At 55.4% G+C, this 26,742-nt stretch overlaps 1 protein-coding gene across 2 annotated transcripts in view; it reads right to left on the minus strand.

Moving 5' to 3' along the window:
• HIVEP3 (HIVEP zinc finger 3) overlaps positions 1-26,742 on the minus strand; it is a gene marked incomplete at both ends in the record, with an annotated part of 57,526 nt that overhangs the window by 5,885 nt on the left and 24,899 nt on the right. For both annotated transcript variants that reach the window (XM_079697368.1, XM_079697367.1), the window contains 2 exons: positions 1,285-1,371; positions 7,721-7,896. In XM_079697368.1, the coding sequence (XP_079553494.1) occupies positions 1,285-1,371; positions 7,721-7,896 (263 nt within the window). The remainder of the gene's footprint in view (positions 1-1,284; positions 1,372-7,720; positions 7,897-26,742) is intronic.

Consider the following 26,742-nt stretch of genomic DNA (forward strand, 5'->3'; position numbering starts at 1 on the left):
ATAAGGTCATCCTTTTTGGCCTCATTGGGAAAATGAAGCTGGGAGAGGGGCAGGGACAGCTCAGGGTCCCTCAGTGGACCCCCGGTGCAGTGCTCGTCAGAACGCCCGCCTCCCACCCAGGGAGGGCTCTGGGCTTGGGTGCAGCTGCCCCATCCAGCCCACCAGGCACTGCAGCCAGCGTTTCTGTCTGAGCTCGGGCAACTGCCTTTACCTGTTTGAGCTTTACTAAATGTCTTCAACTGAAAACGGGGCAACACAAGTTTCTACCACAGTTACGGGGACTCAGTGAGACATCTGTAAATGGCCTGATGTGCTTTTTTGATAAGAATGGTAACCCCACATCCTCATTTTTGGGGGTACAGCCCCAAGTTCACTGTGTTCTGTTCAATAAAGGTGATTTATTTCACCTAAAAGGAAATGTGACCTAACTCTTTTGTAAGATTGTAGATACATTCCCAAATCAGAAAAACAAAAACAAACGAGACACAGACACACAGACGTCTCCTTGTCACACTGTAATTCTTGATTCTGATTTTAGGGAATCTGGTCAAAGGTTTGCCCAGTGCAGGAGGAATACCTCTGGCCGCTCATCTACCTACCAAAAAAGCCCCTCTGGCCTCCTCCCTGAATGCTGAGGCTGGGCAGGGCGCAGCCACACACACTGCCTTGTCTTCTCAGAAACTGGCTCTAATGTGGCTCTCATTTTGCTAATGGGGGACTGAGGTCAGGGTGCGGTGCTGGGATAGGGGATGGGATTGGGAGGTGACATGGGGCTGTCAGGTCTGTCTGAAAACCTCTAGCTCTAAAAGGCCCGGGCGTCAGGCTCATGCCCAGAGTGTGTAAGTGTGAGTGTGGGTGTGTACCTCACAGCGTCATCGTGAGAATTTGCCAAGATAATCATGGCACGTGTCTAGAGCATGCCTGACACAGAGTGGGTGCTCAATCAATGTTGACTGTAATTACTCATGTGTCAATGTATTCACCATACATTCACTGAGCACCCACGGGGTGCCGGGCGCTCCACCTGCCTGGCAGACCTTAATGCACCACAGCTACGACTCCTAGCACGCACTGTAAAAGTCTAGGGGGTGGGGGCGGTCATCCTGTAAATTTAACCTCTGTCTCCCTGAAGTTGGGAAAACTAGAGGAGAGGGCGCAGAAGGGGGAGAGGAGGAGGCGGAGCAGAGAGGAGGACAGAAAGCAAGGGGAGGACAAGGGGGGCAGGTGGAGAAGGGGAGATGGGGAGGAGGGAGAAGGGGGAGGCGGGAGCTGGCCATTCATTACCTTCTTCGGCTTCCAGCTCCTCCAGCACCCCCGTCTCTTGGCACTTTTTGCTGTGGGCCTTCGACTTCATATGCTTAGTCAGATTCCCTGGAAAGGAATGAGAACAGACTCAGGGTCGGCTGGAGGGCAGGGGCCCAGGGCGGCGCCTGGCTGGCAGGTGCTGGGACGTCCCTCTGCCCAGGTGCTCAGGTGGGATGTGCAGCCACAGACCCCGTGCAGGATGGCACTGAGGAGCTGGGGGAGGGTGGGGGAGGGGTGTGAGGGGACAAAGGGTAGAATGAAGAAGTGAGATGCTGATTAAAAAGACAAACCAAAAAGAAATTAAAAGACAAGTCATGTGCAATAAGTTTTTCCTGCCTTTGATTTAACTCTGGGCCCAGGAGCTGGTGACACTCATCAAAGAGGATTCCGGGCCATCTCAAATACCGGGATGAGATCAGGGCTCCCATTAACCCAGCATGGGGAATGGGTACTGAGGATGCCCTTCCGGCTGAGGGCACCGTTAGGGCAGCCCACAGGGCAGCATCTTAGGGTTTGGGAAGAGGAACCAGGACAAAGTTACTGTTGGAAATGGAGAGAGGGCAGAAGGCGTAGAGAAATCTGCTAGACCCGGACCTGGGAGCCACAAGGCTGGGGCCCAAGTCCTGACTTCCTTAGAGAGTCATGTCCCCTTCCCGGGCCTCCAAGGTCACTGCCGTGCAGACACAGCCGGGGGTGGTGGTGCGTGCAGGGAAGGCCGAACTAAGGCTCTGCCCCTCCCCAAGCCTACGAAGCCCTCGGGGTGTGGCTGACTCTGTCCCCAGTGGGCTGAAGAGCAGAGGTGGCCGCTCTGTGGAAATCAGGGTAAAGATAGCGACACCAATTCTCCCCCATGTGCGCACAGCACTTCACAGGCCACGAAGCCCTGTGGGCAGGCTTGCTCTTTGAAGGCGCAGCAGAGGGCCTCCAGCCTGCCCCAGGATGCAGGCCAGATGCCTCAGGATGCTCCTTTGGGCTCAGCAATCACCTCCAAACTGTGGTGTGCTCGCTGTTGCTCTGTAGATTGCTGAATTTCCATATGGTAGTTCATACAATAAATTGTAAATTCCTTGAGTCAGGTGTTCTGTCTCACTAATCTTATCAGTTAGCAAGTTTGAGCAGATAGATGGAAGAGAGAAGAATGGACTCCAAGAAGAGACACATAGAGAGATGGATGGATGGATGGATGGATAAGTGGGTAAGAGAAAATATGGAGTGATGAACAGGATGAGCGGGAAGGAGCTGGCCAGAAGGATGGGATACTGGATGAGTAGATAAGCAGATGGATAGACAGATGGAGGATAAAAATAAATGGAAGGATAGATGGAAAATGGATCAATAAACATATGAGAGGATGGAGAGTGGGAGAGGAGGAGACACGGGTGAGCGGGAGAATAGCTGGCTGGATGCAGCACACACAAATGCATGGGAGGACAAACAGACAGGAGGATAAAAGAATGGGCAGGTGAATGGAAGGATGGATTGGTGGGAGGGCAAATGGGAGAGGTGGAGGAACAGATGAGAAAATAAATGGGAAGATAAATGGATAGGAAGACAAACTATTCGGATGAGAGGATGGGAGAAATGGATAAACAGGAGGATAGATGGGTGGATAGATGGGTGAATAGGGAGAGAGGGCCCATGGATGAACCGAAGGGTGCTTCTTAATCATTCTGAGAATTTTAAGGGACCTTAGGGTTTTGCTGAGAGGGTAAAGGGAACCTTAAGCTGAGATCGCCTGAGGTGTGCAGGTCTAGGACGGCAAGGATGGAGAGAAGCTCTTTCTTTCCTTCCCTTGGTCCTAGGCTGTGACTCCATCCTTCCCAAGTCAGATCTTCTTCCTTTAACTAGACGGAAACCTGGATCTTCTACTCGTGGCCAAATGGAGAGCAGAGCCATAACTTCCAGTCATTCCAGGGCCGGAGGGTCCCCAACATTCCCCGTCCAACATCGTGGGCCTCTGCCCTCACTGTTGTGAGCAGGCAAAGCCTGAGCAGGACGTCAAGGGGGTGGGAAAGGCAGCTGGGGTCTTCCACGGGCCAGAGAAACTGAATATCCTCTGAGGTTCTGAGACCAGCCCGCCATCCCCTGACTATCCCAGACCCCAGGGGACTATGCACACTGCTCATTCTGGCTATGACATTATTGTTGTACCTGTTCTGCCTGGAAGGTTCGGGTCTCTACTCAACCAAGTTAGATGCTGAGCACACAACGGGTGCGTAATAACCACGAGTGGGAAATGCTCTTCTCATCACAGAAGCAAAGTATTGGAAGGGACCTCACAGACATTGTAATCCACGCCCACCAGGCCCAGGGTCTTCCTGCTTCTGTTCTAACTCCCGGCCCTGGTGCTGATGATGCCATTAGACGAGATTATCAGGTGACGGGATGCCGTGGGAGGGATGCTCCCATTCACCAACACGGCGAACCAACCAGTCAAAGCCACACTGCAAGCTAGTGCACAGCCCCGCGTGGAACCAGGTCTCAGGACTCCAGAGACCTTGCTTGCTCCACTCTGGCAGAACAGAACCAGCACGTGTAGGAGCTTGATGGCCTTGGGTTTGAGTCTGGGCTCTTCCACCTGTTAGCTGCGTGCTCTTGGGCAAGTTTCTTAACCTTCTGAGCCCCCGTTTCTGCAACTGTAAAGTAATACCTACCTCTCGGGGACGCTGGGAGGAGCTGATGAGGAAACATGTAGTGACAGTGGAGTGTGCCTGGCATACAGCAGATGCCCACCACGTGGAGCCTCCTTCCTTCCCATACTGTGTGCCCCCCCCACCAAGTAATCACTCTTTTTTGAGCACCCGGGGGACTCTGCCACAGTCATGGGGGTGTGGAGGAGAGAGATGCTGAGATGATGCTCGTGTTGTAGCTGGCTTTACCAGTCAGTCTGGGCTCAGGAACCCCCAGGAGAAGGCACCGGGCAGGCCCTGGACGCCAGCTTCTCCTCTGCCCCTGCCCTTGGAGGCTGCAGGGAGGAGGTGGGAGTCTGAGTGGCTGCCCAGATAGGCCACGGTGTTACAGGACTGGATGCGCAGCCCTGAGTGTTATCCGGCGCCCGCTTTTGGTTTCCCCTCCGTGGGCCTACCTCCCCCTCTGTGAATTGAGGGAGGTGTACCAAATGACCTCAGGTGTCTTTCTTTGGCCTGGACACCATTTCCTTGTCAAGGGTCAGAGCCTGGGCTTGCCAAGCAGAGTTCACAGCTTCTCACCGTCGTCCCAGCGCCCCCCACCAAAACCCCGACAATCCTGGAATGAAGGAGGAAAGGCAATTGGATGGAAAATGATGGGTGTCTGGAACAGAGGTGGACCCTCCACTGAGGGCATCAGCCAGTGACCCTGTCTGCCCCATTCAGCTTTGGGCTTTGACCAACCACCCTCCCTCGGTCCCTGAGGCCTGCCCCAAACTGCCAGCTCTGTCCCGAAGCGATCGGTGCAACGGCCTGTACCCAGCACAGCCACTCTGCTGGCCTCTGGGAACCTTCTGAGAAGATGACATGGGACCCCAGGCCCCCACAGGGACATCCCAGTGGGCCTTTTCTGGCCGCACCCACCGAGACAACCCCTTGCTAGCGCCCAGGGGCCGGAGCTGCTGCCACGATGTCTAACACAGAGACGGAGACACAGACAGGCAGACAGAGACAGACAGGAAGGGCTCCCGGGCTGGGTGCAGCCAGGTGGTGGTGATGGAGGGCCCTGAGGACCACCTGACCCAGCCTCATCTCTCATGCAGCCTGGCTGGGCCTGAGCCCGAGGATGAGGGGAGGGAGGAGATGGAAGCAGCTGTATGGAGGCAGGAGCCCTGAGAGGAGGGGACCTTTGGCACCCGGGCTGGTGGCTGAAGGGTCCATGACTCCAGGGAGAAACAGGAGTGTCAGTGTCCTGCGGCTTCCCTCGCTCCCCGCCTTGTTTAGAGAGAGCCTCAAGAGGGAGCTGGCTCTGCTTCCACCTGCCACCACCCTTACCGGCCCCCCTCTAAGTCCCAGAGGTTGACATTCCATGATTTCGGGTGCGTTCACTGCTCCGGCTCTGGAAGGTGTCATCTTCCAGAAGCCTCTAGGAGCATTTGCAGAGGGCTTAGCCCTTCCCTCATCACAGGGTGAGAGCAAACCCTCCTGGGCGGGGCCTTCAGGGCTCCACCCCAGGCTCCACCCCCAGGGCACTCAGAAGGCCTGCAGACCCTCCCCTCAGGTTAGGAGCTCTGGACCCTCCAGGGCTGTGTGCCGGCTCAGAGGGACCCGGGGAGGGACGGCAGATAGCTTGGCATGTGGCTTCCAATGCAGGAATCTCCTGGAAAAGGGGTGTTCCTGCCAGGGACCCAGGCCTCTTTCAGACCTGACAGAAAAAGACCAGGCCTTTCCTCTCAATAAAGCCAGAGGGAATTGAATAGGGATTGCTCTGGGAGACTGCTCTGGCTGGGAACTCAGCCCCATGGGTCTTTCCAGTCTCACGTGACAGGATGACGGTTCTCCACGGTGGTGGGCAGCTCTTCATGGCCCTGGGCTGGGAGGCACTCTCAGGACTGGGCACTTCATGCTGAGAACAGAATGGTGTGGTCCCCTGGACACACCCTGGGAATAGGGCCAGCAGTTGTGATCCACTCTGGAGGCCACCTGGTTGGCCACCTGATTTTGCCACTCCTTCCAGACAAGGGGGCAACTGCTCACAGAGAGGAAGGTGGTGGGGGTGATGCCCAGGAGGCAGGGGTCCTGGCTTATAGTTACAGCTCCGGCTTTAACAGTCATTTTTGTTTTGAGGGACCCATTTTCTGCACCGTCAAGTGGGGCTTGGACAAAAAGGTTTTTGGTGTTCAGAGTCAAAGGCCGTTATTTGAACTGTTGGTGGATTATTCCCATCTCTCTCCACCATAAAGTCTCAACTGACCGCCTAAGGCCAGAGAAAGTGGGGTTGTAGGGGGCGTGTGTGGGACGGAGCCCACGACCAGGACCGAGGCATGCTAGGTGAGCTGTCCTGGACATGGCGGGGCTCCAGGCCTATCAGTTCTCTCTGAATGCCCTTTGGAATGCTGCTGATGAGACACCAAGAAAGAAGAGGGTCAGGGCGAGGAAGGAGGATGATCACCTCTATTCAAACCAAAACCTTGGTGGGAAAGTTTGAGCTCCAGTTGAGAATGATGGTGAGAGGACAGACGAGGGCAGCCTAACGGGGTCAGGAGACCAGAGATGGACACCCGGTCAGAGAGGGGGCCATGAGCGAGGGGATGAGATAAACTGCCCCCTGACCTAGCACCAAGAGAACAGAAGGGGCCAGCAAGAGGAGGGGCAAGGAAGGAAGGCTCAAAGACCCGGAGGGGCCCTCCTCAGAGCCACTGCCCACTGCTCTTTCTGGGAGCAGCTTTACCAACAAAAGGAAGGTCAACAGGCGTCAAAGCTCTCCAGTTCCATCTACTGAAAAACCATGTGGCTCTGGTGGGGGATGGTGTGGAGGCCCCCAGCTTGCCCAGAGGAGAAGGCAGGACGCTCGTGCCCAACCCTGAGCCAGGAAACTGCGAAGCACGAGAGGCTGAAGCCACCAGGGGTTCGAGAGCCCCAGGCTTCCCTCTGAGGCACCTCAGTCTGCTCAGCTACCAGGAAGGAAGAAGCGGGTTGCGATGCCTTTCCTGCCTGCCCTGTGGGAGCAGCCAACAGAAGGAGCAGAGAAGAGCTCGGTCCAAGTCTCGTAGACACAGCCTCACTGGTCCACACCCGGGTCCTGGGTGGCTGCAGTGGCCCTGGCCACCTCCATCACCCATCACAGTGCTCTGGTTGCGTACCCTCACCGGCCAGTCTTCCTTCCTTTCACAGGTGACTGCCAGAGCCTGAGCTGACCCTGCTGTGCAGTGTCAGGGGCAGGAATGACAGGGCTGCCGTTCGGGGGTCTGGGAGAGCCCACCCCTGTGTCAAGTGCTGCAGAGAAGCTGGACGGAGCAGGAACGTGGTCTGAGTGGTGAGGCGGGGTGGAGGCAGGGGCAAAGTCTGGCATGAGAGGTGACCATGCGAGTGTGTTAAGTGGCTCGGGGTGGAATGGATTTCCAAACTCAAGAGCGGCAGTGACCAGTGTGGATGCTGGAGCTCATCAGGTCGGTGGATAAAGGGCTAAGGAGACATGCAGAAGGAAGGGGTGATGAGATCAAATACGAAACCAGGAACTGTGTGCGAGAGTGCCACTGCCTGGCTGTGGTGGGAATCGCACGGGTGAAGGGTGGAGGGGCCGGCGTGGGATCCAAGAGCACGGGCAGGGCAGCCGAGGGGTGCCACTGCCCAGTCTGGAAGGCGGCTGCTCTGTCACTGGGGAGCCCAGGAATCGGGGGTGCCCAGGCCCCAGGCAGAGAGGTCCGGGCCCCGGGCTCTGTGCTGGGGCTCCCAGAGGGGAGCTCCCTGCAGCGGGCAGGGCCAGTGCCCCGCTGACCGTCTCTTACCTTTGGTTTTAAAAGCAAAGTGACAGTGCTTGCACACATAGGGCCGGACGTCAGTGTGGGTGCGGATGTGTTTCTTCAGCATGCTGGGCTTCTTGCAGCGAATTCCACACTCCTCACAAACATATTTCCCTCGGCCGCGGCCTCGCACATATACATACTCTTCGTTTGATTTGTACCTATGAGCAACAGGCGTCATGGTAAAGGAACAAAAAAGTAGGAGAAGAGGCAGGTTCCCACCTCAGAAGATGCGCGCGCTTCCTGGCTGCATCCAGGATGCCCTTAGGGGCATCGGGAGAGGAGGACGCGGAGCAGAGAGAACCACGGGTGGGGGGATCCGCCACGGAGCCCTGCACCTGCCCTGCCCTCACACAGGGGGGCTGCCCCCTTCTCTCCCTCGGAGGCGGCAGACCCTGGTGCTCCCTGCCAGGAGGGAAGCCACAGGGGCACAGAGGGCCTCTGGTCCAGACCCGGCCTCGGTGCCAGCTTCTGCTTCCAAAGAGCAGCCGCTCTGGGCCACCGTGTAACAAAGAGAGTGAAACAGATAACGACCACAGCTCTGGAAGCCACCATGGACGGAGTGCTCACTCTGTGTTGGGCACGTTGCCCGAATTCAATCACAGTCTCCACGAAGAGCCCTTAAGAGCCTGAGGCTCCCACAGCCAGAAAGGGACAGAACCTGAGCTGAACCTGCCTGCCCCAAAGCCTGTGCATCCCCCACGAGGGGCGACACGTGCGGAAACAGTCTGCTAGGAGGCCACCCAGACACGCGTGTGAGAGGGGAGGGACGAGGGCCTCATCATTTCCCGGTCCTCAGAGGCTGGACACCAGGGGCCCTGCACTCTCTCCCCTGTCTCATCTCCAGCCGAGCCAGAGCTCTCAGGACCCAGATTCCAGCCACCTGGCCTCTCACACGGCCTCCAGGGATCACTCAGGGTCATAGCGGGAAGTGCCAATAGCTTTCAGGAGCCTCCTGGGGCGGCTGGCCCACCCGCTGGGCCTCAGCGCCACTGGGCTCTTGGCCCAGAACCAGAATGTTCTTATTTCCACTTGGAAGGAACCCACGAGTCTCACAGGCTCACTTGATACCCTCCCTTGTCAAAATGCCATGCTGGTCTAATGCTGTGGATGTGTGTGTCTCGATGGGGATGTGGAAGGCTGCGACGGGGTCCAGGGAGGGGATCCTGGCGTAATTCCAGGAGAAGAGCTTTCTGACTCATGAGGCCTGAGGATCTGAAGGCGCGGGTGCCTTGGGAGAGGTGTGGTCTCTTGGCCTGCAGGAGGCCTGCCTGTGCCCACACTCACCCTGCACGTCACCCCCTGGCCAGGAATTGGCACCCAAACTCGGGGGTGGGGTGGTGCAGAGAGGCAGGAAGGGGCTCAGGGGGAGGTGAGGACGCGACAGCGGCTGGGACTCAGTCCTGCTCCGCTGGGGCCATCAGCTTACAGCTGAGAGGACGCCACAAGGATGGGCTTGCAGGAGGGAACTCTGAGGGAGGGAGCTGGCAGGCAGCGGCACAGTGATCACCAACACACATACACACACACTCACACCACCTCCCCACTCTCACACGCAAACACATGCACTCACACTCACACACTGACACACACAGTGGCACACTCAACCCCACCCACACAGTGACACACACTCTCTTTCTCTCTCACACACACACACACACACGCGTGCCCGCGCACTCATGCACGGACTGCTCTACAAGAGTACAAGTACAAAGCCTCAGCTTTGGCCAACCAGTGCCTCTCAAGTTGTCTAAAACCACCCTTTCTTCCTATTACGGGTCCCGATGGGCCAGTTTTAGGCGCCCAGTCCTCAGGCTGGGGGCCAACTCTTGCCCTGATCCAGGGCAAGCACCATCTTGCTTTCAAGGGGAGGCATGGAAGGCCATGGGGGGCTAAAGGGAGAGAGACTCATTTTGCTTTTAGGGAGAGCACCCTGGGGGCAAGCAGGGGGTGTCTTGCCTCCCCGTGCCAGCAGTTCACCCTCACGCAGCACGCCCCCCAGACCTCAACCAGCTACCTGGGTTTTTTTTGTTTTTTTTTTGTTTTTTTTTGCGGTACGCAGGCCTCTCACTGTTGTGGCCTCTCCCGTTGCGGAGCACAGGCTCCAGATGCGCAGGCTCAGCAGCCATGGCTCACGGGCCCAGCCGCTCCGCGGCATGTGGGATCTTCCCGGACCAGGGCACGAACCCATGTCCCCTGCATCGGCAGGTGGACTCTCAACCACTGTGCCACCAGGGAAGCCCTAGCCACCTGGGTTTTAATTCCTAGGTCCCTTTGTCCCCTGGGACCCAGTCTGAGCTGGGGTGCCCTTTTCCCATCTGGAGAAGAAAGAAGCGAGAATGGCTTGGTTTCCACTTGGCACTGGACACCAGCCTCCACTTGGCTCTGCTTGGCGGGTCCATGACAGTCCCCCACTTCCAACGATGATGGCTCCATCAGGGTCCCCCTTTCTACACCCCCTCCTACCCAGGCCCACAGCCGCCCTGACTTCTACCACATGTGGGATTCCCCCTGTGCTTACACCAATTCAGAAGAAGGCATTAGAGTCCGTCTACCTTGGCTGTTCTCAGTCCCTTCGTTCTCCTTCCATAGTGAGCTTAAACCACCTGTGGTCGCCTGAATGGAGACACACACACACACAGAGAAAGGACTCTGCTTGACCCTCTGTGGGTGGTTCCCTGACTTGGGGGTGGGGTGGGGAGGCATGTATGTAACCCCAGATACCACTTTGTCACACTCCATGGAAGGTGCACAACCTGCTGGGTAGCACAAAGGAGGAGCCTGGGCTGGAAGGGGCCAGAGAGGATGCTGAGAGATGGAGGCAGGAAGACAAGACCCCAGGCAGGGACCCCAGAAGCAAAGGCACGGGTGGTAAGAGGCCTGGAGTGTTTGGTGGGCAGGACAGGCTGGATCACCATCGGCCTTGAATGCCATGCTAAGAAGCTGAGACTTGATCAAAGTTTTATGCTAAGAAGCTGAGACTTGATGAAAGTTTTATTAAAGATAAAGTCTAAAGAGAAGATCCTTCCTTGGCACCATGGGGAATGGTCTGGAAGAAGAGAGACTTAGAATCTGGGTACAAGGCACGTGTTCTAGGACAGAGATTCAAGTCCTTCTGGACGTAGAATCTACAGGCCTTGGTGGCCATCTGGATGATGCAGGGGCCACCATGAGGGAGTAACAAAGATCGAAAGTTTTCAACTTGGCCAGCTCAAGTGGTACCATCTGTGGGCTTAGAGAGAAGCGATACAGGACCCTTGTCCTTAACTGCTGAGTGTGAGTTGAGGAAATGTCCAGTACACAGCTGGAAATCCATGGGACTCAGGATGGGACATGTAGATTTGCGCTGAGGCCCAGCAGGTGGTCCAGCCACCCCAGGAGGCTCCTGAAAGCTATTGGCACTTCCCGCTATGACCCCAAGTGATCCCTGGAGGCCGTGTGAGAGGCCAGGTGGCTGGAATCTGGGTCCTGATAGCTTCCGGCTCGGCTGGAGATGGGACGGGGGAGAGAGTGCGGGGCCCCTGGTTCCCAGACTCTGAGGACTGGGAAATGATGAAGCCCTCGTCCCTCCCCTCACACGCGTGTCTGGGTGGCCTCCTAGCAGACTGTTTTAGCGCGTGTCACCCCTTGTGGGGGATGGACGGGCTTTGGGGCAGGCAGGTTCAGATCAAGAGAGTATGAAAACAGGAAGAGGGCAGTGAGAGGGCCCAGGAGGCACCCAAATGTAAGGGCGGGGAGAAAGATGGCACTAAAAGCCACCCCCAAGCAGAGATCTCCTGGTAGAGAACCAGGAGAGAATGTGATTTGGGAGCCAGAGAAAGGAGGTTAGAGGAGGAGGCGGCCAGGAGGGTCCAGGTTGTGGCTATCTGGAGGAGGGTGGCCACTGGGCGTCCTGAGACTTGAAGAGGGCAGTCCTGGTTGGCCAGCCTGGAGCCTATTGACTTCTCTGCTCCTTGAAGGCCACTGGGGTTGTACAGCTGTGTGGCTCCCAAAGGGCCAAGTCCAGGGACAGGTACGGGGCCGCTGTCCAGTGTGAGCTGGACCCTCTTCCCCTTCCCAGCGCACGGGCAGCCCCTCCAGCCTGTGCAAGGCCCCTCTCTATAAGGTCCCACCCCTTCCCCAGCAGCTTCAGGCCTCCGCCTTCGGACACATCCCACCAACACGGACGCAAGCTCAATTCTCTCAGTACCAACCAACCCCAAACTCCCCCTGGACCTCAGCCCGCTCCAGCGACCGCTCTGTCTGCTTTCCTTTTTAGCCCGAGTCTGGAAAGGGCTGTCACGCTGGCAGAGTCACACCTCCTCACCGCCCCAGCCCAGCTTCCCTGCTGACTGTTCCTGCCAACAACACAGACTGCTAAATCCAAGTGGCAGAGGCGTTATTGCCCTGTTGCTCGCCCTCTGGAGACAGACACCTGTTGGCTTGGTGACCGGGTCTCCTCCGCAAGCTCCTTCTTAGACCCCCGCCTCCCATGCTGGTGCTCCCCAGGCACCAACCTGCACTCTTCTCCCCTCACACCTTCCCCCAGGTGAGCTTCCCCGCACACGCCTGACTTTCCACCTGGATGTTGGTGGCTCCCCTGTCTCTCTCTCCAGCTCTGACCCCTCTGCTCTACATCCACCTGCCCCCTCGGCACCTCCCTGGTGGTCTTTAGGCACCTCACACCTCACAGCTCACGTGCCCTGAACCATGTTTCCATGTCCCCCCACCTGTACGACCGCCTCCTGGGTCCCCGCGTCAGTAAATGGCGTGCCCGTCCTGTGGTGGCCAGGCCAGCGTCCCCAGTGCCTCTACTTCCTTCAGTCTTCATTGTCAATCCATCACCACAGCCCGTCAAGGCTGCATCCCTCATATGCTCCAGGGAGGCCCACCTCCTCGCCACCACTAGCCCAGGCCACCATCCCCTCTCTTAACCCGCAGCATCCTTTCCTCACAAAACATCCAGAGGGGGCTCTCCCCAGATACACTCCTCCCAGCCCAGGGGCCCCTTCAATGCTCCTCCCACTGCTCTCAGGATAAAGTCCTGCCCCTCACTCAACGGGTGCAGAAGGCCCTGGGCACCACCTGGCCCAGTTACCTCTCCAGCTCTTCTCTTAACTGCACTTCCCCACCAACAACACTGAACATCAGCCAGTGCCTCCGAGTCCCTTTCCTCTGGCCTTCTCCCTCCCCCCCGCCCACCCCTCCCACCGCCCGCTACTGTCTGACCAGCTCCCCTTTCCTTCAGGGCTTTGCCAAAAGGCCCCTTCCTTCGGGGCCCTCTCCCACTCCACTGGGCCTGGGGCTCCCGCCACTCCTCCTTCACGGTGCCTGTCAAGCTGTGTGTACTGTGTGGCCTCTCACAATGTCGTCCCCATTAACCCCATGCGGAGGGCACATCTGCCTCATTCACTAGCGCATCCCCAGGGCCTAGCTCAGTGCCTGATCCCCAGCAAGTGCTCGGTACTCATCGCTGCACAGAGGAAAGCCAAGCCAAGGCCTTCTTTCCTCGTGTCTGCTAGAGACTCTCAGCTGAGACGCTCCCACTCCAAGAGTCCCTGAGCACAAGTTCAGCCTGACACTGTGGGCTCCCCATGGACGCGGCACACAGCCAGTCCCCCCGTAACCATGGTGGACTGGCTGGCTAAACACTCCCCACTTTCTGGTAGGAACCACTGTGCTAGAAGTCAGAAGGTAGAAGTCAGCATGAGACCTGGGTCTGAGTTCTGGCTCCTGTGTGAACTTGCTGGGTGACCTTGGGTAAGTCACTTCCCCTCCCTTGCGAATAGTCAAACTTTGCCCTTAGATACACCAACCACCGCCACATGCCTGACGTCATTCAGTCCTCCCATCAGCCCTTTGCCATTGTCCTCATTTTATAGAAATGTGAACCAAGGCCCAAAGAGTTCAAGTGACATGGCCAAGATCACACCATCAGCGATCTTTCCACTTATCCCCGTCCCCACACAGACGCTGCACGAATGCTTTTAGGTGATGCTGACCAAGTTTCCTTAGCACCTTCTTTCATGGAGATTATCAGGGCCCTGTAACACCACAGACAGATGAGAACGGCATCACTCTCCCTGCATCCCTTCCTGAAAGGCCACCAGCTCTGGGTGGGACCGAGGGTGTTGACAGCTGCAGAAAAATGCCATGCAAAGAGCCAGGGAAGGAAGCCAGAAAAGCATGGTGGGGCCCCCAGGGGCATGGTCCTGTCCCCTAGGTCTGCTGGCCCCCCCACCCTCCACCCAAGGCTGCCCTTTGGAGGCCTGTGCCACAGGTTGCCCTTCACCCAGTGAAGAAGCGCCCGCCCAGCCTCCTGCCTGTTCTGAGCCTGCAAGACAGTTCACTGCCTGGGTACAGCTGACTCATGGCTCTTTGAGCCCCACCACCTGCCTGTCTTCTGCTGATCTGACAAGCCAAGGATGTCAGCCAGTCTGGAAAATGCTTGGTTTTGTTCTTAAAAAAAAAAAAAAGAGCTGTTTCTGTGGATTCCAGAATGTCTTAGTTAAAGGGGCCTTGAGCTTGACTGCCTGAGGTCATGTAGCACCAGGGGTCCTGGATCCTCCCATGGAAGCAGCTTTCTGTTCCACTGCCTTGGGTCAGGAGGTAAGTGAGGCTGCCAGGAGGGGTGTGGAGCTGCCAGAATCTTCTGGGTCTCTTTTCTTTTTTTTTTTTTGCGGTAAGCGGGCCTCTCACTGTTGTGGCCTCTCCCGTTGCGGAGCACAGGCTCCGGACGTGCAGGCTCAGCAGCCATGGCTCAAGGGCCCAGCCGCTCCACGGCATGTGGGATCTTCCCGGACAGGGGCACGAACCCGTGTCCCCTGCATCGGCAGGTGGACTCTCAACCACTGTGCCACCAGGGAAGCCCTTGGGTCTCTTTTCATTCTTATGCTGCAGGTCTAAGACTCACGGACTCAAAGGAAAATAAAAAAGAATCTTGCACAACCCCTTAATCAGGAGGGTCTTATTATTTTCATCTACCGGAGAAGGAAACAGAAACAGAGAGGTTGTGTGTCTTGCCCAAAGTCACAAGGCAGCTAGAAAGTGGCAAAGCAGGGACTGGAACCCAGGTCTGACCCCACCGCTCTTATGGGTGACACAGTCTGCCCTCCTGCCTTCAGCTGCGCCTCTTCCAATGCTGCAACTGGAGATGCTGAGCTGCCTGACTCTTGATCATTCAGCACGTGACCCCTTGGGTTGTGGCTCTAGACTCTTGGCAGGCATTTCTGAAACCTGAAACTTCCACCAAGCACTTGGGAACTCAGAGCACAGCTCCCAAAGGAGGTGACACATCCCTCTGCTCCAGATTCCAGAAGAGGGGATGCGGTGGAAGTTAAATGGCATTTCAGGCAAGATGATGGGTGAGCTGTTGTTCTTGGACTCTGCATATGACAAAGACTCAGCGATGAAGCTGCTCTATGAGGTAGTGAGCTCCCCATCACTAGTGCTGTTCACCCAGAGGCCAGGCTGGGAGGCCCTAGAGCAGGAGGGAATGAGTGGTTATGGCAGCTCACTGATAGAGGCAGCCTTCAGTGGATTAGCCTGTTTGCTCCTGTAACAATGCTGTAAAATGCATATATTTATCCTTCAAATATTCCATATTTATCCAAAAAATATAAATAGATATATTCATTTCTGACCAAATGGAGGCTCAGGGCACTAGATGGGGGTGTGTGTGTGAGCTGGCTACATGACTGCACAAAACAAAGGAGGTATAAGGAGGGGGGAGGGGTCGGGATTGAAGTGAGCTGGAAGGCAGAGTACAGTCCCTCTCTAAAGGAACAGTGGATACACCTTTCCAGCCAAGTGTTGTATGAGGCTGTCAGATCTTCCAGGTTTTCAAGAAAACCACAAATCCAGATTTTTAAAAAACTAATAATATTAGCATACACTTATATAGCTCTTATTGGGTGCCAACCAGTATTTTAAATGCTTTGCATACCTTTCCTCATTTAAACCACAAGGCAGCCCCATGATGCAGGGACTCTAATCATCCCAATGTACACATAAGAAAATGGAGTCACAGAGAGGTTAGGTAACCTGCCAAAGGTCACACAGCCGGTAAGTTAACAGAGTCAGAATTTGAAACCAGGTCACGTGTTACAAAGTTCAGGTGCTTAATTGCTATGAAATTCTAAGACTTAAAATCTCCTCTTTTGGGATTTCCCTGGTGGTCCAGTGGTTAAGAATCCGCCTCCCAATGCAGGGGGACGTGGGTTCGATCCCTGGTTGGGGAACTAAGATCCTGCATGCCACGGGACAACTAAGCCCACACGCTGCAACGAAGAGCCCACAAGCTGCAACGAAAATCCCGCATGCCGCAACTAAGATCTGACGCAGCCAAAAATAAATAAATAAATATTAAAAAAACCCTCCTCTTTTAAAAACACAGTTTAAGGCAAATAAAATAGAAGAGGCAGAAATAGCCCAGAGCTAACCTTCTGGCTCAAAGAGATTTCCCCAAGGTCATGCGGCTAGTAGATGCCTGACCTTCAAACCCATGACTTCTCTTTCCACCAAGCTTCATTTTTCTCTTAAATGAGGGGAGAAACTCAATGACCTCCGAGTGACCTTCCTAATCTGAGCTCCTAGGAGGCTGTTCTGCATGTATATTATTGACGTTTTCATATATCAATATTTTATCATAAAACTGTCACCTGTTCTCCAAATTTGGATTTTTTTTTTTTTTTTTTTTTTTTTTTTTTTTTTTTTCGGTATGTGGGCCTCTCACTGTCGTGGCCTCTCCCGTTGCGGAGCACAGGTTCCGGACGCGCAGGCTCAGCGGCCATGGCTCACGGGCCCAGCCGCTCCGCGGCATGTGGGATCTTCCCAGACTGGGGCACGAACCCGTATCCCCTGCATCGGCAGGCGGACTCTCAACCACTGCGCCACCAGGGAAGCCCATGGATATTTTTAAGTCTTGTCAAATTTCTGTTTTTATTATGATCTGATGGCCAAATATGCTTTCCCCCAGGGGCATACAGCTTGGATATAATCATGCAAAGCGAGAGGAAGACACGACCAGAAACGTCCACACTGTTGCTCGGAGGCCCACTTTTGCGGGCAGCCTGTGTCCCATGAAGTGAGGCTCAGGGTCGGCTCCTGGCGGTCACTGGCCCCCAGGAGGTCCGGTCACAGCGAGCCCACCAGCTTGTCTGCAGTGACGCACTGTTCTCCGGGTGAAGCTCAAAAAGGAAGGGATGTCTGTGGGAAGAGGAGCAAGTGCCAGTTGGCACTGAGCTGTGTATTTGCTAAAAATATTCAGTTGCCAAGAGGTCGGGAACACACCCCTTGGTGACAAATGTACTGGGGAGGCTGAGCTGTGGGTCATGGGGGAAGTTCACACCGGGTTCTGGGCACATCCCAGACTCTGGTTTTGTCAGGGTTCTGCAGAAATCATATCACATCACTACATCCGGGATGGAGGGCATTTAATGTGCTGTCCAGGGACAGGCCTGCTGTGCCCGGAATTCCACGGCACATATGTAACACAAGCACGGGCTCAGAGCCCACCAGCGGAGGGTCTATTTTAAGCAGTATTCTTTGTATTTACTCAACAATACTTACTAAGACCTGGTCTGAGCCTGGCTCAGAAACGCAGAGCTAAATAAGACTCTGACCTCAGTCTTGAGTGTGAATAACAGGTACTTAAAAGACTGTAAAACAAAGAGGTAGAATCCGTAACCCAGACAACGCACAAAGTGCCATGGAGGATCAGAGGAGGACCAGCAGGGTGGGTCTTAGGTGGCTTTTGCAGAAGAAATGCTTTTCATCCCGGTCTTTCTGGGTGAGTCGGGTCTGACTGGTGAGACTCCTGCTTTGGGAGCCCCCGTCTGGTGCAGGGTGGAGGATGGTGTGGGCTGACAGGCCTGGAAGCTGGGGAGTGGTGTTGTAGTTGTCTGGAGCCCCAGCCGGGGCAGAGGCAAGGGCAGGAGGAAAGAGGACACAGATTTGAGAAGTTGGGGCTGTCTGACAGAGGCAGGAGGGGAGAGCCGGTCAGGAGCCTTCTTTTACAGCTTCCAGGACTCCCACCACGGAGGCCAGCCTTCGTCCATTTTGCAGGTTTGCATTTGTGCCGTCTGGGCCCTTTCCTCACTTTTCCTGGTGTGAGTTTTCATTCTAGGGGGACATCAGCAATCGGCATCAGCTACCCGAAGACAGTAGCTCAGGGGTCTGATGCCCAGCACTGGTCTAAGGAGAGGAGGTGACTTTTATTCTAAAGAAATGGATACGATAAGCTGAGACGCTGTGCAGTGCATGACCAAGTGCAGAAGCCCAAGAACCATCGAGCAGGCAGCCAACCTCGCTGAAGCCAGCTCAGGTCCAAAGAATGCAGCCAAGGCCCCGTTTCCGACCAGACGGCGAGATTAGGGAGGGAGACAGGATGCCAGAAACTGGGGCTGTCGTGTTCAGAGAAATGAAACTACCGAGGAGGAGTGGACTTCTTAAAGGTGCCCATTACATGGGGTGTCCCAGCCTCCAGCAGGCCCTGACCTGCAGGGTCTAGAACAATGACTTTCACACTGTGCTCAGGATTCACGGCGGGGGAGGCCGAGCAGCAGGGTTCTGGGCCCTCACCTGCACCACCACACTGAGCTGCTTTTCAGAATAGGCATCTATATAAACCGCACTTTGTAAAAAAGAGTTCTGTGAATTTAAAATCAATTTGAAATTACTGTTAAAGCACAACCATGCTCGGAAGGACCTTAAAACCTCTGACTTCCTGGGTGGGAGGGGCCTCGTGCATCCTCTGATGTGGTCATTCTCAGGGCAGCCCATCCACACCCCACCACGGGCGCATCTACCTCTGGCACCTGGGGTCCCTCGGTGTCCCAGGCAGCACTTTCCACCTCTGGGCAGCTCTCCCCCAATTAAGCTAAAGTTGCTGACCTTCTGTAGTCTGAGCTCTGTTTAGTGCAAACCCTCTTTGCACACGACAGTCCCCAAAGGATGCTGTTCTACCCAAGATTTCTCTGCTCGAGGCCTCAAACAGGCGCGCTCAAGATGGATTCCAGATTCCTCCCCAGACCTTCCCAACCTCTCCAGATTGTCCTTCTTGAGATAGGAAGGCCCGGAGCACCCAGAGACCGCTCCCCCAACCCACCCACTGTGGCTGGAGCCAGCCTGGCCTGATGCAGGACTATGGTCAGCTAGTTTCCCAGCTTCACTTCCTTGTTCCCCAGACAGGAAACAGGCCCAGAATGGGGAAGTGACCAGATCCTGGAGATTGAATGCATGTCTTATTCTTTACTAAAAAAACACTAAAAAGAAAGTCAGCCAGGGTCAGAGGTGTTTCTTTTGTCATGGAAAAAGAAACAGCTAGCATTTGTGGAGTGTTTACTCTGTGGTAGGCGTGTGTTACAGGAATTATACTGTGGAAGCCTTGGCATGATTCTATATGGCAAGAAGCAAGAATGGAGGCTGGCTTAGAAAACCTCAGGGGCTGGCGCAAAAGCCTGGCCTGTGTCTTGTGGGCAGAGGGGGATGGGGAAGGTGTTCAGTTACAGCCCTGCTCTGGAAGCAGCCCTCTGGGGCTACGTGCAACAGCAGCTTGAGGGGACCCTGACTGAAGCCATCTGTGGTAGCAGCTGATGAAATACTTGTAGACACTGTGTGCCTGATCAATGCCTGTGGGCCAATGGCTATGAGTTGCTGTGTCACCACACCCTGGGAAACCTCAGTGTTTCCTCAATGCTCAGAGATTCATGTGCCTTGAGAAGCAAATAAGATGAGAAAAGGCTGTGAACTGTATTAAATTCCCATAATAAATGCAAGGTATCATTTCTGTGCTGGGGAATACTTGTGAGGTAATGACCTTGGCAAGGCTGTCCCAAACATCTGAAGGCACTGGGGTAGCTACTGTGAGGCACATCAGACCCTTTCTCAAGAAGGGGCTGGCTGGCATCAATGGCTGCTTCAACCTGCAGAACACACAAGTGGGCTGTGTGTTCAGGCCTCAGACTTACAGACTCAAATCTTACAGGAGAAGGAAAGAGAGGCCATTCTAATTGTCCCATGATGGCAGGCACCTTCTTGGCCCTTGCTCTGAGTAGATCTGCTCACCACCAGCTGGGAGCAGAAGAGAAACTGGGCTCATGGAAAATCTGCCCACAGATACCTTAGGTCACAGGTGCAACCACTGCCAGCCTCCTGGGAGGTAGCTCAGTCCACAAGCAGAACCAAGACAGGGAGGAAGATGTGGGCTCATTTGAAAAAAGAATTTTCCAAACCCAGAGCAACAAACTTGGAACAAAGCAAGCTTGAGTGGTAGTGAGCTCCCGGCCATGGACAGTGTGCAAGCACAGACTAAATGACCTCTCAGATTTGGGGCAAAATATCAATAGATTCCTATGCTGGGAGGGAGGCTGGACTTGAGGTAAATAGGTCTAGTTGGAATCTAAGTGGACACAGCACAGTCACTGAACTGGAAATCAGTATGATAAAGGATCAGGACCCAATAAAGAAAATGCAGGGGTCATGAAAGCCTCAGTGAAGTTAACCAAACTGTCAGATTTATATCAGGATGATAGAGGTGCAAGATGGGGAACAGCTTTAGAAGAAATTCCAAGTTTAAGAATAAAGGGATTTGGTTATTTGCATTTGAAAAACAGGAAACAGGACTTCCCAGGGAGGGGTGGTAGACTGGACCATATGAGCTTTATGTTTACAGGTAGCCTTTCACCAACCCCTCACCTTAAATGACTGACCAAAGATGCAGCCAAATTAGCGTCCTCACCACTGGAATGTGGGGTTGAGGTCATGGCACAGACACAAGCAGGAATGGTCCATGGACGACGTGAGCTCCTGCCGACCGATCATATCTCATCTCTCCTTCAGTTAAAAGCTTTCTATGCTTTGGACAGTTCTTAGCATGACAGAAGGGCTGGATACTTTGCACAGAGGGAGACAGGGTGAGAGGCATGGCTGTTGAAAGCTTCCAGAGCGCGTACGTTGAGATCAGACTGTTGCCACCGCTGGCTGGGTTAGCCTTCAGAAATGCCATGTCTATGAAGCCTTGTCAGAGGTTAGCAGATGTGCTGACCACTTAGCAGAGAACACTTCATCTGTTCCCAGCGCAGTGAACCTGACACGACCAGGCGCCGGACGTGAGAAAGCAAACCCAGAGTACGGAAATGAGGTGCTGGTCACCAGGGACATGGCCCTTTTGGAATCATCTGATGTACAGGGCAAGTAGAAACTTCTGAACCTCCTTGAAGACATTTTTCATGGACTGGGAACTACACCTCACACAGTGGGCCGTCTCCTGTGTGGCCTTTGTCACGCTCTGCTCTCCTCAGTCCCCTTACAGCCTTCACCTCTGGGAGCCGGTTTCCTCATTTCTGTTAATTCCAGTGCTCACCCTGGGGCTGCAAGTCTCAAAAGATTACAGCTTCTGACACAGTCTCAAAAGGGTCTTCTTTATGGTCTGCCTGAGTATGAAGCAACACTCTCATTGGTCAGAGCTCCATGTCACCTTTATGATCAGGTCTCTAGTCTGACAGAGTTGCCCATGATGCCTCTGCCTCTGGCTACTGGACTTGACACTACTGCTCAGCCCTTTTCTGCACTGGACAGAGCAGCAGTGATAATAATACAAACCAAACATCTGTGATCCTTCAGCACTTACTGGACATCTTCCAAATTATAGGACCTCATTTATCCCTTACTAGAAATCGGTGAGGTGGGTAATGGCATTCTTCTTTTTCAGATGAGGACACGGAGGCTCAGAGAGGTAAAGTCACTTGCCCAAGGTCACACAGCCAGTGAGCACCAATCTCTCAAGGCTCCTTTTTGGATTACGCACCCTTCTGGCTCTTCTGTCTGTAGAAGATGCTGCTGACGGGAGGAGTGTTCTCCAGCGCATGGAGAGATAGTTGGGGAGGGGAGAGGACGCTTCCCCCTGCCAACTCCGTCCTACACCACGGGCCCTGGGGAAGCACCACCATCATCATCATCTGTATCCATAAGCATTCACTGGGGTCCACTCAGGGCCTGGCCATGGGCACATGGAGGGGCAAGAACAGGGTTCAGCTGGGGTTTGCCCTGCAGGTGGCTGAGAGTCAGAGGATGCGGAAAGCAGGGTCCCCAGTTAGTGGCAGGGGGCTGTGAAGGAAAGAACACAGGATTTGGAGCCACAGAGGTCTGGGTTTGAATCCCTGCTCTGTTTCTCACTACCTGAGTGACCATGGTCAAGTTCCTTCGTTTCTCTGAGCCTCAACCCCTCATCTGGAGAATGGGTGTGCGTGTGTATATACATATAAGTACTATTCAGCAGGGGATGATGAGGATTAGAAATTATATCTGTGAAGTGCTTAGTGCTGAGTTCTGTACCTGAGGCACAGCAGGCCCTCAACAGACAATGGTTGCTGTTACTACAAAGGAGGGTAGGGGAGGTTGGTGGAAGGGGAGGTTGGTGGAAGTGTAGGGGCAGCAGGGCAAGGGGACTGCCAGGTGGGACAGGGCTCCATCTAGGAGGCCATGTGCTGCATCTCAATCAGTGGTCACCAGAGGTCAGTAAGTTGCCTGAGGTCCCCCCTCAAATATACACAGGCATGGACAGTAGAGCCAGGACTACGATGGCCAGAGTCTGCTGTCCCCAACCTGGGTCCGGGCCTGATGGTTCTGGGTGTGACCTCCTCATAAAGGACCACTCCATCCCCACGCACCTCCCTGCACCAGGCCCGGTGCCAGTAGAGAACTGAGTCAGCACACCGTGTCTCCAGAAAGCCCGAGGGCAGCTCTCCAGCAACGCTGGCCCTGCCTGGCTGGAGCATCACTTAACAACCGCTATCTACAGCATGTGAAGGGCCTTTCAGAGCAACTGTCAGCAAGAAGGCAACCCCGTGGCTAGAATGAAGTTCAGATGAGATGCAGAATCAGTTCGGAGCAGCTGAATGAGAACAGAGCCTGCTAAGGCTTCCTGCAGATCTCCTCGGTGTTTCCTGAGAGTGGAGGCAGATGCCGAACGTGTCCTCCAGCCTCACAACAGCGTGGGAGGCGGAGACAGCTGCCTCTGCTCCAGAGATGGAGAAACTGAGCCCAGAGATGCACAGAGACTTGCTCTCAGCCACACAGCTCATAAGTGGCACCACAGCATGCCACAGATCGTTCTGATCGGCCCACCGTCTACATTTTAAAATTTACACGTTGGGGGCTTCCCTGGTGGCGCAGTGGTTGAGAGTCTGCCTGCCGATGCAGGGGACACGGGTTCGTGCCCCGGTCCGGGAAGATCCCACGTGCCGCGGAGCGGCTGGGCCCGTGAGCCATGGCCGCTGAGCCTGCGCGCCTGGAGCCTGTGCTCTGCAACGGGAGAGGCCAAAACAGTGAGAGGCCCGCGTACCGCAAAAAAAAAAAAAAAAAAAAAAAATACATAGTTGGAAAAAATTTACACGTTGTAAACGGTACACGCATTGTATGAAATGGATTTCCCCTGCCCGTGGGCTCTAACGTTGGCCATCAGGGGAAACATCCATTTGTCTGAACCAAACAGAAAATAATAAATGTCAAGATAAGGTGAAATAACAGGTCCAGGGGCTTCGGAAGGAGAGGCGATGTCTGGCAGGCAGTGGCAGGGTGGGGAAAGGTCTAGGAGACTCCATGGAATGGGGACATTTGACCTGGGCTCTAAGGACAGTCCACCGTGGGGATTTGGAGCTGGAGAGGAGGAGAGGTCCCTCCAGGTGGAGGGAAAAGCAAGGGCAGAGGAGCCTGGGATGTATGGAGGGTCAGGCTGGGCCGAGAGAGGAGCCTAAGGAGATGGTCTGGGGCCTAATCAACCACAGTGTGCTTTGGAAGGACCCGGGGAGCTAGTAAGGGCTCTTTCTGAGCCGGCTTTAAGGCCAAATGTCTGGTGGAGTTATAGGAATACCAGGCTTTGGGGATTTAAAAATAGCCCCAAATGCGTGGAGTGTTTACAATTTATAATTATTTTCATTTGTGCATTCCCACTTTCCCAGCAAAAAACATGAGATGAATGATATAGCTTCTTTTATTTGATGGGAAAGGGACAGTAGTCCTTCCCCATCCCCCACTGACACCTGTGACCCCATCCCAGGCCCCTCCCCAGCCTACCCATCTCTCTCGTCCTCTCAGGCCGCCCCCCACTCACTGCCACTCCCTTCCCCCTCCAGCCTCAGCCTCACCAGCACCCTGATCCTCCAGCCTTGGGCCAGTTCGTCCATCTGGAACAATCTTCCCTCCCCCGCCTTCTGCCTTTGTTAACTGCCCCTCGTCCTCAGGCTCAGCTCACTGCTATGTCCTCAGAGGTGTTTCCTGAGCACTGCCCAGCCCTCCTGGTCAATGGACACAGGTGCAAAGCCAGCCAGGAGGTGCAGAAGCGCAAGCTGCCGTTTTTGAGCGTTCAGTCCCCAGAACGGCCCTTGGCTGTGTCATCAGTACTCTCCCCACCTTGCAGACGAGAAAGGGAGGCACAGAGGGGCTGAACAACCTGCTCCAGGTCACATACCCAGCAGTGATGGTGCGAGGACTCAACCGAGGTGGCCCGGCCCCAGAGGCCACGCTTCTGACCCCCACCCATCCCTGCCTCTGTCCTGCCCTGCCAGCTTCCTTGCAGGCATGCCAGGCTCCATCTCCAGACACATGCTGGTTCCAAGCTGCTGGGGCGGTGCGTTCGAGGCCGTATTGTCATTTAGTGCTCACCTCAACCCCTGGAGATGGCACTGCTCCTGTCACCCTCCAGGTGAGGAGCGGCTGCACAGGTGGGCTAACAGTCTGCCCCACATCACACAGCCCATCAGGGCAGAGCCAGGGTGGCTCCCAGGTCTGTCAGACTCCAGACGCAGTGATCTTCCCTGAGACCGTAGAAGACAGCCCAGGCCAGCGTGCCCAGCCTCCTTCCCGATTATCGCCACACCTGACCCACAGGAAGTGATCTTCCCGTGAACTGCATAAAGGCTTGTGGCGATGGTCCTCAGAGTCACGTTTCAAAACCCACACCAGGGACCCACATCTCGGGCCTTCCAGGAGTCTGAGCTCAGAGACAGGCTTGCCTGAGCAGAAGCCTGAGCTTCCTGCCCCAGCGAAGCTTCACCCCAAGGGCTCACAGTCACAAAATCTCAGGTTCACGCGCAGGTTACAAATTCCTAACAGACATTAAAATAAAACATGACAAATGTAATAAGCAGCATTTATCCAGGTGCCGCCTGAAATCAACCTGACGGTTTGCATCACAGCCTGAAGGAGGTTCTCATCTGGGTAAGCAGGTGCACGATGCACCTGGTATGAAGTGGGCCAGGGAGGATGGGAGCCAAAGGCCCAAGAGTCCACGGAGGGGACAAGACACGTGAGGGATTCCTGCAAGGACGGAAGCAACCTTCCCAGCGTGATATGGGCGCGATCGCCTTGATTCCTCGCGAGCAGAGGGATAGCACCCAGGCCCAGCCAGCAGGTGGGGTGCTGAGAGGGTGCCCGGCCCCACGGTGGACGGTCAGGCCTGCGTGCAGAGCCTGCTGAAAACCAGACCACCTCCTCACTCCTTCCTTCGGGGACCCGGTGCTTGACCCTCATCTGGGCATCTCATGGTTGTACTAGGTAGAAAAGTGAGGAGGCCGGGCTTCTGCCAGGGCTGGCCCGACATCTGGGGGAGCCCAGCTGGCTACTCTCAGTGTTTTGGCCCTGCTGGGAGGGCCCTTCCAGGCACACTGAGCAGAGGAGACCCAAGGAAGAGGGTGAAAGGTGAAGACACTTTGTGAGGATCTGAGCAAGCACAATGGATGCCCAGTGCTGTTAGACCCCAGGCAAAGCCCCACTGCGTTCACAGTAGCCTCTCCCCCGCCTCAGGTAAGGGCTGGCTGACTAAAGGCACTCTGGCCCCTCGAAGCTGGAAGGAAGAGAGCCTGGGCCAGCGTGCGGAGAGCCGTGGTACTGCTCTGCCCTTTCCTGCAGCAACCGGACCCCACGGGCACCGCGCTGGAGTCCGGGTGGGGGACGGCCCCCTGCCCAGTATGAATCCATGGCACAGCTGCCTCCTTCAGCTCCAGCTGGAGCCCCTGGGTCACTGCTCAGGGGCAGTGACTCCCTGGGGAGTGACTGCCTCCCTGGGAGGTAGCTGGCTGGCTGGGGACACTTTGTTCCCCTGGTCCAGACCCATTCAAGTCCCCACCTCCACTCTGCCCCACAGGCTCCTCCCTCCTCACCCCGACCATGAAGGAGGGGGACACAAGTCCCCAGCTGCCCTCCTTACGGGAATGGTTTACCGCTTGACGGTGAAACCAGAGCCGCCAGAGGGCAGCCACTAGGAGGTTACAAAGCTCAGGAAAATCATGGTTTATAGAGTCTGGACCTGAGCTCCCGAGCTAAGCAGTCCCAGAAACTTCCGAGAGATGGATTTGAGGCAGCCCAGTTGCTAGATCTGCTGACGCTTTGAAAGTCTACGGGAACTGGTCTCCTCCTCTCTACTAGGGGATGGCTCCCCTTCCTCCTGAATCAGACTGCATCCAACCTGGGCGAGCACACTTTCCTCCCTGGCCCCTAAAGGTCCGGCCGCCCGCTGAAGAGCACAGCCTCCGGACAAGCCTCCCTGCCCTCGGGCCCACCGGCCGCCTCCAGTCCTTGCCATCTTCCCTGGGGAGGTGTCCCGCCTGCTCCTGGCTTCAGTCCCCAGAAGCCCAGCCTGGCCCCTGGCTGGCGGCCTCCTGGCCCCAGTCTGCCAGCTACACTCGCCAGCGGGTTATAAGACCTTGCTCACAGCCTGGCTTCTCCCTGGCTGCCTTAGGCTCACTTTGGCTCCTGTGTCCGCCCTGTCTGCTGCCACTATGTTCCTGGGAGCCTGCCTGCCCAGCACGCCCGCCCCCTGCTGCCCGGGCTCCAGCCCAATCTGCCTTCTGCTGGCTGCTGTGCCCTGGGACACACTCTCCTGGGGACCCAAACTCTCCCGCCAGCTGGGCTGTCCTTCTTTGGTCTGCAAGCCACCCATGGTGACAGATGACGCCTGTTCACAGCACAGATCCAAACTTCTGCTTGGAGTTCAGGCCCTGCTCCTGCCTTGGTCTGATGCCTTTAGCTTC

This window comes from Hyperoodon ampullatus, assembly GCF_949752795.1.
Source record: "Hyperoodon ampullatus genome assembly, chromosome: 2".
NCBI lineage: Eukaryota > Metazoa > Chordata > Mammalia > Artiodactyla > Ziphiidae > Hyperoodon > Hyperoodon ampullatus.